Genomic DNA, 12,668 nt, shown 5'->3' on the forward strand with positions numbered 1-12,668 from the left:
CTGTGTGTTTGTGGGGTCTGCTTCTGACAGACTATTGCGCTTTGATAAACATGTAACTGTTGTTTTTCGATCGTTTTTCGATTAACTGAATGGACGCATTGTACTTAATCGCTTTGTCTTTCCAGTTTGGACACTGTGCTAAAAGGTTCTCTCTTTCTCCTCTCCTTCACCGCCCTGGGAGTAGCAGTCTGTCACTGTCTGTGGCTTCATTTGTGCTGCAAGACGACCCAGAGGCCGCAGGGACATCAGAGCGAGAGCCAACAGGACACCAATCCAAGACTGAAGGCACCACCCGAGGGTTGAAGAGAAATTCTGCACCAGACCTCAACACCTACACCCCCACCCCAGCCAAGAAGTCAAAATCCAACCCCCCACCCAGAGACCATACCACTGAGGCCAAGAAAGGCCCTGCCAAATCCTCCAAGAAGAGACCCCTGGCTCCAGAGCTGCCTACAGGCTGTGGCCAGAGCAAGAAGAGCGGGGCCTCTGGGGCTTCACCGACTCTGAAACGGAAGAAGGCTGACTCCCTCCCCTGTCTGAGCAGCACTGCTGGGTCGCTCCCCAACCGTACCGACGGCAGATCTGCAAAACCCACCAAGCTGGCGTCGAAGTCGGCCGCCTCAGCCAAAGCTGGGTGTAGCACGGTGACTGACTCCTCCTCTTCTGCCTCCACCTCTTCCTCCTCCTCCACAGGCACGAACAGTGCCACTGCCGCACAGGGCGCCAGGCTCAAGCAGGGCAAAGACCAGAACAAGGCACGTCGTTCCCGCTCCGCCTCCAGCCCCTCCCCACGCCGAAGCACCCGTGACAAGGAGCAGGCCAAAACCTCCGTCTCGTCCAAGTTTGAGTGGGCGGCCCGCTTCAGTCCCAAAGTCAACCTGCCAAAGCCCAAACTGTCCCTACCCAGCTCCTCCAAGACAGAGACCGCCTCCAAACCTGGGCCCTCAGGACTACAAGCCAAACTAGCAAGTGAGTTTGTCCTGCCCTCTCCTCATACCTGTGTGTACTGTTTTACATTTCCCTTCAACCAAGGAGGAGTTGGGTTTGGGGTGCTCATATTTGTAATGGTCAGCCAGCCACGGTCAAAGGGTTTGCTTCCTTCAGGTTCAAAGGTTGTAGGGCTGTGTGATCAGCAGTCTTTGGAGGGTCGTTGTGGGGCTCTGGTAGAGGTTACACTCCGGGATTAAATGTCACAGGTCCCTTGTTGCGGCTTCAGTTAAAGAAACTCACTCTGCACTGGGACCTGCTGCTGCTGGGGTGACTGCTTCTCACACCAGGCACACTCCACCATACACACACACACACCAGGCGGGGATTAACCCTGCGCAGGCAGTCGGTGCTGATAAGCGTGCATGGACACACAGAGCGAAACTTGCAGAGAAACTCCTCCAGACACACATGTAACTGATATAAGTGGTCCAAATTTGCTTCTTCGTTCCCTTTGGCCCTAACCCTTTAAAGTTTACAGATCTGGAGTGTATGGATTAGTATAAGGGCAGTGGTAAACCATATTGCTTAGACCGCTACGCCACTCGGGAGGCCTAAGGCACTGCATTGCAGTGCTGGATGCGTCACTACAGACCCGGGTTCGATCCCGGGCTGTATCACAACCGGCCGAGTTCAGGAGTTTCATAGGGCGGTGCACAATTGGCCTAGTGTCATCCGGGTTAGGGGAGGCTTTGGCCAGTGGGGGCTTTACTTTGCTCATGGTGCTCTAGCGACTCTTTGTGGCAGGCTGACCTCAGTTGCTACCGGGTTAGGCAGGCGAGTGTTAAGAAGTGCGGTTTGGTGGGTCATATTTCGGAGGACGCATGACTCGACCTTCGCCTCCCGAGCCCGTTGGGCAGTTGCAGCGATGAGACCAGATCGAAATTGGGGAGAAAATGTGCCTTAAAGATCTGCAAATACCTGTCTTGACTAGTTCAGGTTTCAGTACCAGGCCAGCCTCAAACTGGAAGATGTAAATAATCTGTCTGGTGGCTCTACTGTAGCTGGTTGGACTGTGGCGCAGATTTATATTTGTGAAGGACAGACTGATTTACTACAGCCTCTCCGGTGTTAGGTAGGTTGTAAGGGCTCGCTAACGTGCTCGGAGGCATTAGACTTGCTGTCAGATCAGACACAATTAGCCCTGAGGTTATGGAGGTCACAACACAGCGATGCATTATGGGAATTGTAGGGTGAAGGTCAGACTGGCTGTAGTTTGTTTTGAGGAAGAGTGACTGCATGGCTCCAAATGTTCAGACTCATACAGTCTTGAGTTTAAAGCTGCTAGGTGGGTTAGGGGGGAGCTGTCACAAATGTAGTGCATGCGGGTGAGTGGAAGATCAGTGGTTCAGTGATGGATCAGTGTGTTCTGGTTTGGGGTAGGGGATTCCAAGATGGTAACCGAGGCTGGGCACGTTGCCACAGGGCCCAGCTCTAAACATGTGACCTAGACCGGCCCACCCTGCCTGACGACTGGCCAACTAGCAGGCATCATGTTTTCACTGGGGGGGAAGGGAGCGGCGCGAGTGATTCACCCACTTTTATTAAGGGGGGATGGGCACATTTTGTCACTTGTAGTGCACACTGACACACACACATCATCTTCTCAGTCTGTCGTCTCTGCTATAATGGTGAGTAAGCCAGATTGCATGGTGGGTACGCGGTGTGTCTGTGATGGCGCGCAACAGGCTTCCTGCTGTAGCAACAATACATTGCCATTTTGATTATTCTGTTAGGTAACTGGTGTTACTGTGGGACATGAGTGAGGTGTGTGGTTGCGTTTGTGACTACTTGTCTGCTGACCGACCCTGTATTGTATGTGTGTTGGGAAAAGGTCAGTCAGTGTCATATTTTTGCACTCTGTTGGGACCCTCAGGTTTAGCATGAAGGTTGTTCTGTTTTAGGTCTGTACTAATGAGAGATGGGCTATTTATACTCTCACCCGCGTCAGTGGCACTGGGCTCTCGACTGAGAACAACACCGGAGCTGTCTGTGTGCGACTGTCCTCCCTGGGTGGCTCTTACTGTTATGAGTGACTGGTGCTGACCCCCTCTGAACCAGTCCTTGCCTTGCTCTTGACCGTTATGCCACTTGTCAACCACTAACTACTACTGTACTTAGCCAAGGTGGCTGGCATCAGTTAAAACCAGGGTTGGGGTAAAAAAAATAATAATACAACAACAAAAACTTAAGAGTAAACTTAAATTACAGTTTTTCTACTGGAAAAACACCCCTTATCACTGCTGAAACGGATTGGGTGAAATATCTTAAGCCACCATTTGGTTAGTAATGGTTGTAGACTAAACCAACATTATAGAAAGTGGCATCTCTGCATAGCTCAATCATTTGCGTTACATATAATTCCTCTTAAGTGATGGAAATGTATGAACTGGTTATCATGATCGAGCACTAGAAATGTGTTAGATTGCTCTATCACTGTGGTTTGTCCTGTCTTTTGCCTTGACTGTTTACTCATTGGCTCCTCATGCCTCTCATCAGGTTTGAGGAAGTCCACTAAGAAGCGCAGCGAGTCTCCTCCAGCAGAGCTCCCCAGCTTTCGGCGGAGCACACGCCAGAAGACCACGGGCTCCTGCGCCAGCACCAGGTACTACAGCTTCATCTCTCAACTTCTCCAGTCCAAAGCCCCAAGTCAATTGTAGTCGGCTGTATTTCCGTGTTTACAAAAAGTATTCAACTATGCATCCAATATTTTATGGAAGCGGGTGGCTCCCTTGGCAATACCTAATGAAATTGTCCCTGAGAAGTCAATCTTTCAGTACATTCGAAAGTGTTGTCAGCCATAACATGTTTAAAGGGGAAAATCCACTCCAGACATGAAACAACCAAATTGACAGGATATGTTCTATGAGTCGGTAAATTAACTATTTTCACCATGATTCAACTTGTAAGTTGACAGTGTGGAATCAGGAAATCGTGTTGTAATGCATCATCATAAGGTTCTCGTCACTGGAGATGGGGAGTAACACACTATCACATTTCATAAGGCTTTTAAAATAATTACCTGCACTCCAGATTACCAAATCAGTCAATAGATGATATGGGCATCAATCTGTCTGTCGTCATGACTAAGTATATATTTCGCTTAGCTGTGCTCAAACTAAACAGCGGACCGAATTATTCAACTCAGTTTCCCAATGCCGCAGGACAGGGAATGGGGACATTGCCCTGTATAGGGTGCTGTCTTTCGGATGGAACGTTAAATGGGTTTCTTAACTCTGTGGTCACTAAAGATCCCATGGCACTTTTTGCAAGGGTGTTAACCCCTGTGTCCTGGCTAAATTCCATGGCCACCTAATCAACCCCAGCTTCCAATTGGCTCATTCCTCTCCACTGTAACTATTCCCCAGGTCATTGCTGTAAATGAGAATGTGTTCTCAGTCAACTTGCCTAAAAAAAAAAGTGTTAAAATCTGCAATGAATGTTTCTCCTCCCTTCTCGCCCTGGGCTATGTCTGTGGGAAAGCATAGATTCTGTAAATAGATCTATGGAACTCGACCAAAACAATGGAAACTCCACGCATGGGGGAATGATTCAGAATCCCTTATTGTGCCTACTTTTAGGCTATTAGTGTATTTCACACAATGTTGCGGTAAACATCCGAGTATAACTACCAAACTACTTGAATGGATGTCAACCCCAATACATGTTAACGTCATCACCAATCAACTGCATCACACTTATAACATCACCTACCAATTCTAAGGCTAGCTATGCTGCCAGCTTATACAAAATAGGAGTTAGCATTTAGCAGACATTTTTCCAAACCCGAAAAGGACTAAATATTATCCAGCTAAATATATCTGATTATAGTAACCACATTTGTGAGCCTGTTAGAACTCCTCCTAAATCATCAATACCCACTTTGTTAGATCAGATTTTTTTGAATGGCCGCCAATGACGCATCCTTGCTCTTGCCCCGGCGTTCCATTAACCTCTTTACCGCATGTATGGGAAAGGGCTGTTGCCATAGCAAGGTCAGCACCCCCCCTCCTTGAGGCAGACGATCTGCAGGTTGAACATGGTAATATTGTAGACTCCTGCAGTTTGTCAATTTTACAGCTGGCTAGCTACTTCACATGCTAATATTGTTTTTGTCGTTATTGTGTGTAGCTATATTTGCTAGCCAGCTACCTAGCCCCTTGAGTGAGAGCGCCTTGCATTGTGTGTGTTGTAGTCGACTTGAGCTGCAACAGATTTCGACATGTTGCTAACAACCTTATTATAATGACAAAATGAAACATTTTATTATTTAACACTGTGCATTAGTGGTTTTAAGTGAATTATTCCTTTCAATTAACTGTCCAGTGTTTCCTGGTTTCTAAGATATGACCTATAATTCCAATATGAGTGAAATCGTTTTCCTTCCAAAGGGTGTTTTTTTTTTTTTTTTTTTTAAGCCCCCCCCCCCCCCCCCAATTTATTTGGCCACATTTATTTGGGTATGAGTTAACATAACTATTTTAAGTTATATACATATTATTTTTACTGGACAGTTTAACCATTCAAGAATGTGAACGCGCTTCTTGTCAGTACCTGCACATGTCTGCTCACAGGTGTGTGTGTGTGTGTGTGTGTGAACATATGTTCACATTGTGAAACACAAGTGTAAGTTAGTGATGCCTTATGACCAGGAATGTCAGTTGTGTGCCGCCATGTTTGATTCTGGCCTTTGTGGTCTAGTTTGATTGTGTAGTCACTCAGTCCCACTCTGCCCCCCCAATGCAGTCGGCGAGGCTCAGGCCTGGGCAAGCGCGGGGCAGCCGAAGCTCGCCGACAAGAGAAGATGGCTGACTCGGACAACAACCAGGATGGGGCCAACTCCTCGGCCGCCCGCACTGATGAGGCCCCGCAGGGGGCTTCGGGTACAGGTACCTACTCTGCGACTAGGGCACAGAGTTTTTTTTTTTTCCTTCTCAGTTCGCATGGTCAGGGACAAACTCAGTGCTTCACCTATAATGGTACACTACCTGCTTGTGATAGCAGAGATTCTCTCCCCTTGACCCTTAGTGGATAAAAACTATTGCACTATCCCACAAATTTCTGGTATGTGTTTGTTCTAAACGCATAGGAGCCAGCCAAAGCTTGATATAGCCTCTGCTTGGTGTGTGTGTACACTAAAATATCGTTCACTGTTTTCGTAGGCCTGCCTGGGTATGACCCTTACCTGAGAACTCTTTGTTTGATAAATTTGTTGTAATTTTGATGACAATGGTGATTTAATTGCCCCTTTTAATTTTCTCCAGCTTCTAGCTCAGTGACCGGAGCTGTAGGGATGACCACATCCGGTGAGAGTGAGTCCGATGACTCTGAAATGGGCAGACTCCAAGGTATGACGATCACAGCTTTCCTTAGATACAGGTGCCAATGTTCCTGTCTAAGAGTTCCCTGTCAGCCCTTGTTGGTGTTGCGGGGTCTTTGGTTGTTGTCTAACCTAGCTGTTTTCTCCCCACAGCCCTGCTGGAGGCCAGGGGTCTTCCCCCACACCTCTTTGGGCCCCTGGGACCCCGCATGTCCCAGCTGTTTCACAGAACTATAGGCAGTGGAGCCAGTGAGTGCTACACCATCTTGTCTGTGTCCAGAATCCATTTAATTACCACTTAACATCTTTTTTATTTCTTTTTTTAACTTTTATTTAACTAGGCAAGTCAGTTTAGAACAAACTCTTATTTACAATTACGGCCTACCCCGCCCAAACCCTCCCCTGACCCGGACAACACTGAGCCAATTGTGCACCGCCCTATGGGACTCCCGATCATGGCCGGTTGTGATACAGCCTGGGATCGAACCAGGGTCTGTAGTGAAGCCTCTAGCACTGAGATGCAGTGCCTTAAACTGCTGCGCCACTCAGGAGCCCCGAGTGAGCAGGATGTTTCCATTCTCCCTCAGGGGAGGCATGTTGAGTTCACTTATGTCTGTCTTTATTCTTCTAACCTGCTATTCACTCAACTCTAATCCAAGTGTGTGCTGACTGCACTCCTGGCAGGGCCCATATTAAAAACGTTTCTCAGACGAGGAGTGCTGATCTAGGGTCTGATTTCCCCCTCGCCATGTAATCTCATATGGCGAGGGGTTTAGCCCATATCTTAAGGACTAAACTGATCCTATATCAGCACTCCTACTCTTGTGAATACTGGCCCTGCTGTTTAGTCTCTAGTCTGACCTGCTTTATTCCTCCTCTCCTCCCAGGTTCCAAGGCTCAGCAGCTGCTGCAGGGCCTGCAGGCCACCGGTGACGAGTCCCAGCAGCTCCAGGCCGCTATCGAGATGTGCCAGCTGCTAGTGATGGGCAACGAGGAGACGCTCGGAGGCTTCCCCGTGAAGAGCGTGGTGCCCGCTCTGGTGAGTCACAATGCTTTGTCCGCCTTTAGTCTTAAGTCATTTTACACCGTGACTTGATTTGCCAAGTCCCTTAATTCCCTCTTCTCTTCCTCACAGATCACATTGTTACAGATGGAGCATAACTTTGACATTGTGAGTATCCTGAACTTATATCTTTGGGGGGACCCAGTGATATTTGATTTTCACCATGACATTAGGCCTACATTGCGAGGTGCAAAAATGTTTTCCAAATATTGTGAAACGCCACACTCTGTCTCCTGGTTATATTTTGTAGCAAATAACTGTACCTGAGCACAGTGTTTAAATTGTGGTTCCAGCCAACAAGGATTGCTTTGGAGTTATGTTTGTGAAATCTGTATCTTACCCCGTGCCTCTGCTCAGATGAACCACGCCTCCCGTGCTCTCACTTACATGATGGAGGCGCTGCCTCGGTCCTCTGCTGTGGTCGTGGATGCCATCCCCGTCTTCCTGGAAAAGGTAGGATAACCCCCTCTGCTCAGGTTCAGTAGGCACCAAACACACTCATTCAAATTTCAGTACTACCTAGTACATTTGAAAACAATTCATGCCTACTGAATGCAACCCAGGTTTTCCTAGCCCACACCTTGTTCTCTTGTCTTCCATTTGTCACTCTCATGTTCTTGTTCCCTCTTCATTCATATGCAGTCATAAAACGGTGGTGGATATGATAATAGCTCTCTCTCTCTTTGTCTGCAGCTTCAGGTGATTCAGTTCATTGACGTGGCGGAGCAGGCCCTGACTGCCTTGGAGATGTTGTCAAGGCGACACAGCAAAGCCATCCTGCAGGCTGTAAGTTTGCTCCCTCTGGCTCAGCGCTGCCTCTCTCATCTCTGCTCCCTACCCTGCTCTCATGGGCTAACCTTAAAATAAGTGTTGACGGTGGTGGCTGTATGTTAGATATATCTATCTCAGGTTTTCCATTAGCCGGAAATAATAGTTGATAAATAAAACTGTTGCCGGCCAAAATGAACGGGAGTAAAAAAAAATAAAAAAAAATAAGTTACCTTTTATTAAACTAAGCAAGAAAGTTATGATATGAACATATTCTTATTTACAATGACGGCCTACCCCCCGGCCAAACCTTGCCTTAACCCAGACGACGCCAATTGTACGCCGCCTTATGGGAGTAAAAAAATCCCATTGCAAAATAATAGGGATGCACGATATAGTGGTAAGCATATCGGAATCGGACGATATTAAAAATGCTATCAGCCTGTGCAAAACCGATGTCAAAGCTGACGTGCATACCTATATAACGTAGGTAGATGACGCCACGAAAAATACTGCGTTGCACAAGTGCAACACAAAATTCCTAACCTAGCCCACAATGTCTGCTTTGTGGCTCTATTTTGATGTTTCAAAGGAAGATAATAAAAAAGGCCATATGCAATGTTTGTTGTCACTTTCTCCCCTCGGGAAATAATAGCAACTTTCAATACCACAAACCTAATGACTCATTTTTAAAGTGCATCACCCCCAGATGTTCAGCGAGTCATTAGAACAAAAGCAAAAAAATAAATAAGCGCACTTCCAACAAGTTCAAGTCGAGCAGTCATTTGAAAGAGTAAGAAAATTTCAGCGAGAACTCAAAGGCGAAGTCCACTAACGCCAAGACAATGGAATTCAATGTCCTTGACAATCAACCGTTCTCTGTCGTGGTCGATGTTTGCTTTCGCTGACTGGTCGAGCACCTCGAGCCCCGGTACACACTACCAAGTAGAAGCTTTTTTTCAGATGTTGCCCTACCGGAGTTACACAGTATTGTTGAAATGCACATCCATGACCTACTTGCTATGGGCGTCACTGCTATTAGCTTCACGACTGACATTTGGACCAACGATGTCAGGCCCATGAGCATGCTGAGTCTGACAGCACAGTGGGTCGGTGAGGATTTCGTACTGAGGAAAGCTGTATTGCATGCTCAAGAATCTGCTGGTTCTCATACCAATTCTGCCATTTCGATGGCATTTGAGAACATGTTTTAAACTTGGAAACATGAACACACTCCTAGCTCCATTCGAACAACTGACTCGGGAAATAAGTTCATCAACTGCATCTGCAGCAGACGTGATACCATCTGTCATGGCATTGAAATGCCTGCTCAACAAAACCCCACGGTCTGTCGGCAGTTAACTTGTAAACGTACTCTACTAGAGGCTGTGTACAAGCGATTCGGTGGCATTCTCTTTGAGCCTCTTTATGGTGTCGCCACCATGCTAGGTACAAGGACCTCTACTTCCATGCAGACAAACGGGGTTTACGTGAAATGTTAGACACAGCTGGACAAGATGGAAACGGACACAGTGACAGTGTGCACTGACGAAGAGGACTCACGACAGAAAAGGCCATTGACACTGCTTGACGAAATCCTGGTTGAGAATGAAACGACTGAACAAATGAACAACACAACAGCACAGCAAGTAAGTGAAATAAATGGGTTTTGATTGTATTACTGGTAATGGGGACATGCGTAAATGCCAACAACTTTTTGGTGTGTGTGTGTGTTTCAACGATTTAAATGTAGTAGAATGCTTAAGGAAAATATCGGTATCGGCCAAAAATGTCATATTGGCGCATCCCTACAAAATAAGGCTTTTTATTAATTGATGGAATACATTTGACCGCCATGCTTAACGGTCTATAGGTTAATCGGCGTAATACATTTTTTTGCCTGTGTATTTTCGTTAGTTGGGTTGGATAAATAAGATGCATAACTATCACATGCGCACAGCATACAGAGCCTATTTTGAGCAGGATTTCTCCTGCTGCTCCTCAGCTGGTTGCTGCTGGAGTAAAATGTTATTATAAGCACATTAATTTACACAATTGTAAATGCAATCACGTGTTACCAGTTTTGGTGCACGATTTAAGAAGAGCTATTTGGATTTCTCAACTTGTAATTGAAGCGCGCAGGCCATTCACCATACAAGTGCAGGCAACAGGCTATCAGCGCGTCAAACACCACTTTACAATGTGAGCTGTTGGCAGTATGCATTTTTGACAACTTGTTTGAAACCTGAATGTTTTATTTCATATTATGAGGCGTGCCTTAACTTGCTTCAAACCAGCCTATAGGCAAAATCCGCCTATGGAAACTTGGACTTAATTTTTTTATAAAGACTTCATAGGCAGCGCGTGAGTTTCAAGTTTGGGGAAGTTTACCGTTCTGCGTGCCAGTTAGGATTTTCATGTGCTTAATTTTGTGGAACAGTCATTATAAATAATTTCATTATGTGGTTAATTCTTTTTTTAAATGTATTAATCATAAATCAATTAATCCGAGATCGCCGCCCCTACCAAATGAACACATTGATACACTGCGATCCATTGGCGGCTAAAGAAATTAGTGCATGGAACTCGTGGCCTATAGGTCAATGCCCAGTGGGCCTATAACTTTCATTGCTCTTTCACACTGAGGATTGGTGATTATCGAGTGGGACCTTGTTGGAAAGGTTTTTCAAATAGCTAACTGTGTGAGTACAGTAAATGACCAATACCTGCATTAACAGATGTATGTAACCAAATGACGGGGATTAACGGTGCATTTACTACTGGTGACATATGTAATGGTCTATTCACACAATGAATGCGCAAGAATTGGCGGAAAACGGCTGAGCCATTCTTGAAAGAGACTCTCCTATATCTTCACCACACCTCTCCCCTTGTATCAACATTTTAATGTATACTCTACACATTATCTTCACATTTTGGATCCTTTTCACTGACAGCCACAACACTATAATTAGCTATTTCTTTTTAAAGAAGCTCAGCCATTATTTTTTTAAGAAGTAAATGATCCTTGATTCCTCTGGTTAAGTCATGCTTTCTGGTAAAGTATTTTGAATGATTTTGTTTCTGTATAGACAGGAATCATTTCTATAATTTTGGCAAAATTATTTCCATTTACTTCCCTATAGGACCAACCCCTATGTCATTTCTCTCCTGTTCTATTGGTTTTCATATCAACTTGTCATCGTCCAGAAGCCAAAGGCACAACCCTAGTCATATTAGCAACCCATCCTAGTTGTTGCATCTTTAGATTCCCCCTCTAAATTTCGAACAGTTTCATCTGTCACATATGGAACTGCTATCAGGTCGCTGTTTAGAATGGTGGTTTGACAGGTGTGATGTTTGCATTTGGGAAAATGTTTGAAAATGACGTTCTGTTGGATGCCTCATTTACATGAGTTGCATGTTCTGTTAAGATGCTTTACCATAATCTAAATGTGATTTCTATCATTCTGAGAACTGTGGAGGGACACCCTGATGGGTTATGAACCCAAAGCATATGGGTCTGGTGAATTTCTCAAATGGATGGTATATTAAAATCATCCCAGTCACATTATCCAGCGCCACTTCTTCCTAAGGAAACCCTGATGTGCAGTGACACACAAATGTAATATTCAAAATGTTGTGTACAGGGAGGGATGTAGAGATGAACGGAAGCTGTTTTTGAATTCAACAATTTGATGGCCAGAGAACCCTCAGTGTTAATAAATGGTTGCTGTATGATAGTTGTGCAATACAGAATAAGAATATCACTTTAATAAATAAAACGGGGTAGAAAAGCCATTTTGAATTCACACATTTAATGGTCAGAGACGACTGTACCCATATGTGCCAGCTATCCCTAATTCTTGTTTAACTGTGTCGTTTTAACTGTTTCCTGTGTCGTGCAGGGTGGCTTGGCTGACTGTCTGCTGTACCTGGAGTTCTTCAGCATCAACGCCCAGAGGAATGCCCTGGCCATTGCCGCCAACTGCTGCCAGAGCATCACCCCTGACGAATTCCACTTTGTCTCTGACTCTCTGCCACTGCTGACCCAGAGACTCACACACCAGGTACACATACATTCACCGTTTACATGCTGGCTATCCGTTAATTAAAGAAACAAGAAAATGATGCCGTCTGGTTTGCATAATATAAGGAATTTGAAATAATTTTAACGTTTGATACTTAAGTATATTTCAAACCTTATCCTTTTACTCAAGTAGTATTTTACTTTGTGACTTTCACTTTTACGTGAGTCAAGGTATCTTTTACTCAAGTATGAACATTTGGGACTTTTTCACCACTGGTGTTGTCTGTGGTATGTTCCCTGTGAAGATGTGTCTAATGTGGTTATTCCCCCCCCCCCCCGTACAGGATAAGAAATCCGTTGAAAGCACTTGTCTCTGTTTTGCCAGGCTGGTGGACAACTTTCAACACGAGGAGGTGAGTGAGGCGGTTCTACTCGACACGTTTCTATGGCTCTAACATCTCTCACCCTCCAGAACAGACCCATTATGACTGACCTCTGTG

At 45.5% G+C, this 12,668-nt stretch overlaps 1 protein-coding gene across 6 annotated transcripts in view; it reads left to right on the forward strand.

Moving 5' to 3' along the window:
• trip12 (thyroid hormone receptor interactor 12) overlaps nt 1-12,668 on the forward strand; it is a 52,554-nt gene that overhangs the window by 9,567 nt on the left and 30,319 nt on the right. For 5 of the 6 annotated variants that reach the window (XM_082966550.1, XM_014162411.3, XM_014162417.3 and 2 more), the window contains 11 exons: nt 185-969; nt 3,487-3,592; nt 5,734-5,876; nt 6,252-6,335; nt 6,461-6,556; nt 7,195-7,346; nt 7,443-7,478; nt 7,728-7,823; nt 8,064-8,156; nt 12,047-12,208; nt 12,513-12,581. In XM_082966550.1, the coding sequence (XP_082822676.1) occupies nt 185-969; nt 3,487-3,592; nt 5,734-5,876; nt 6,252-6,335; nt 6,461-6,556; nt 7,195-7,346; nt 7,443-7,478; nt 7,728-7,823; nt 8,064-8,156; nt 12,047-12,208; nt 12,513-12,581 (1,822 nt within the window). Of the gene's footprint in view, nt 1-184; nt 970-2,510; nt 2,619-3,486; nt 3,593-5,733; nt 5,877-6,251; nt 6,336-6,460; nt 6,557-7,194; nt 7,347-7,442; nt 7,479-7,727; nt 7,824-8,063; nt 8,157-12,046; nt 12,209-12,512; nt 12,582-12,668 lie in introns of those variants that run through there. The other variant, XM_082966552.1, reaches the window with a different exon arrangement.

This window comes from Salmo salar, chromosome 20, assembly GCF_965601325.2.
Source record: "Salmo salar chromosome 20, fSalSal1, whole genome shotgun sequence".
NCBI classification, from domain to species: domain Eukaryota; kingdom Metazoa; phylum Chordata; class Actinopteri; order Salmoniformes; family Salmonidae; genus Salmo; species Salmo salar.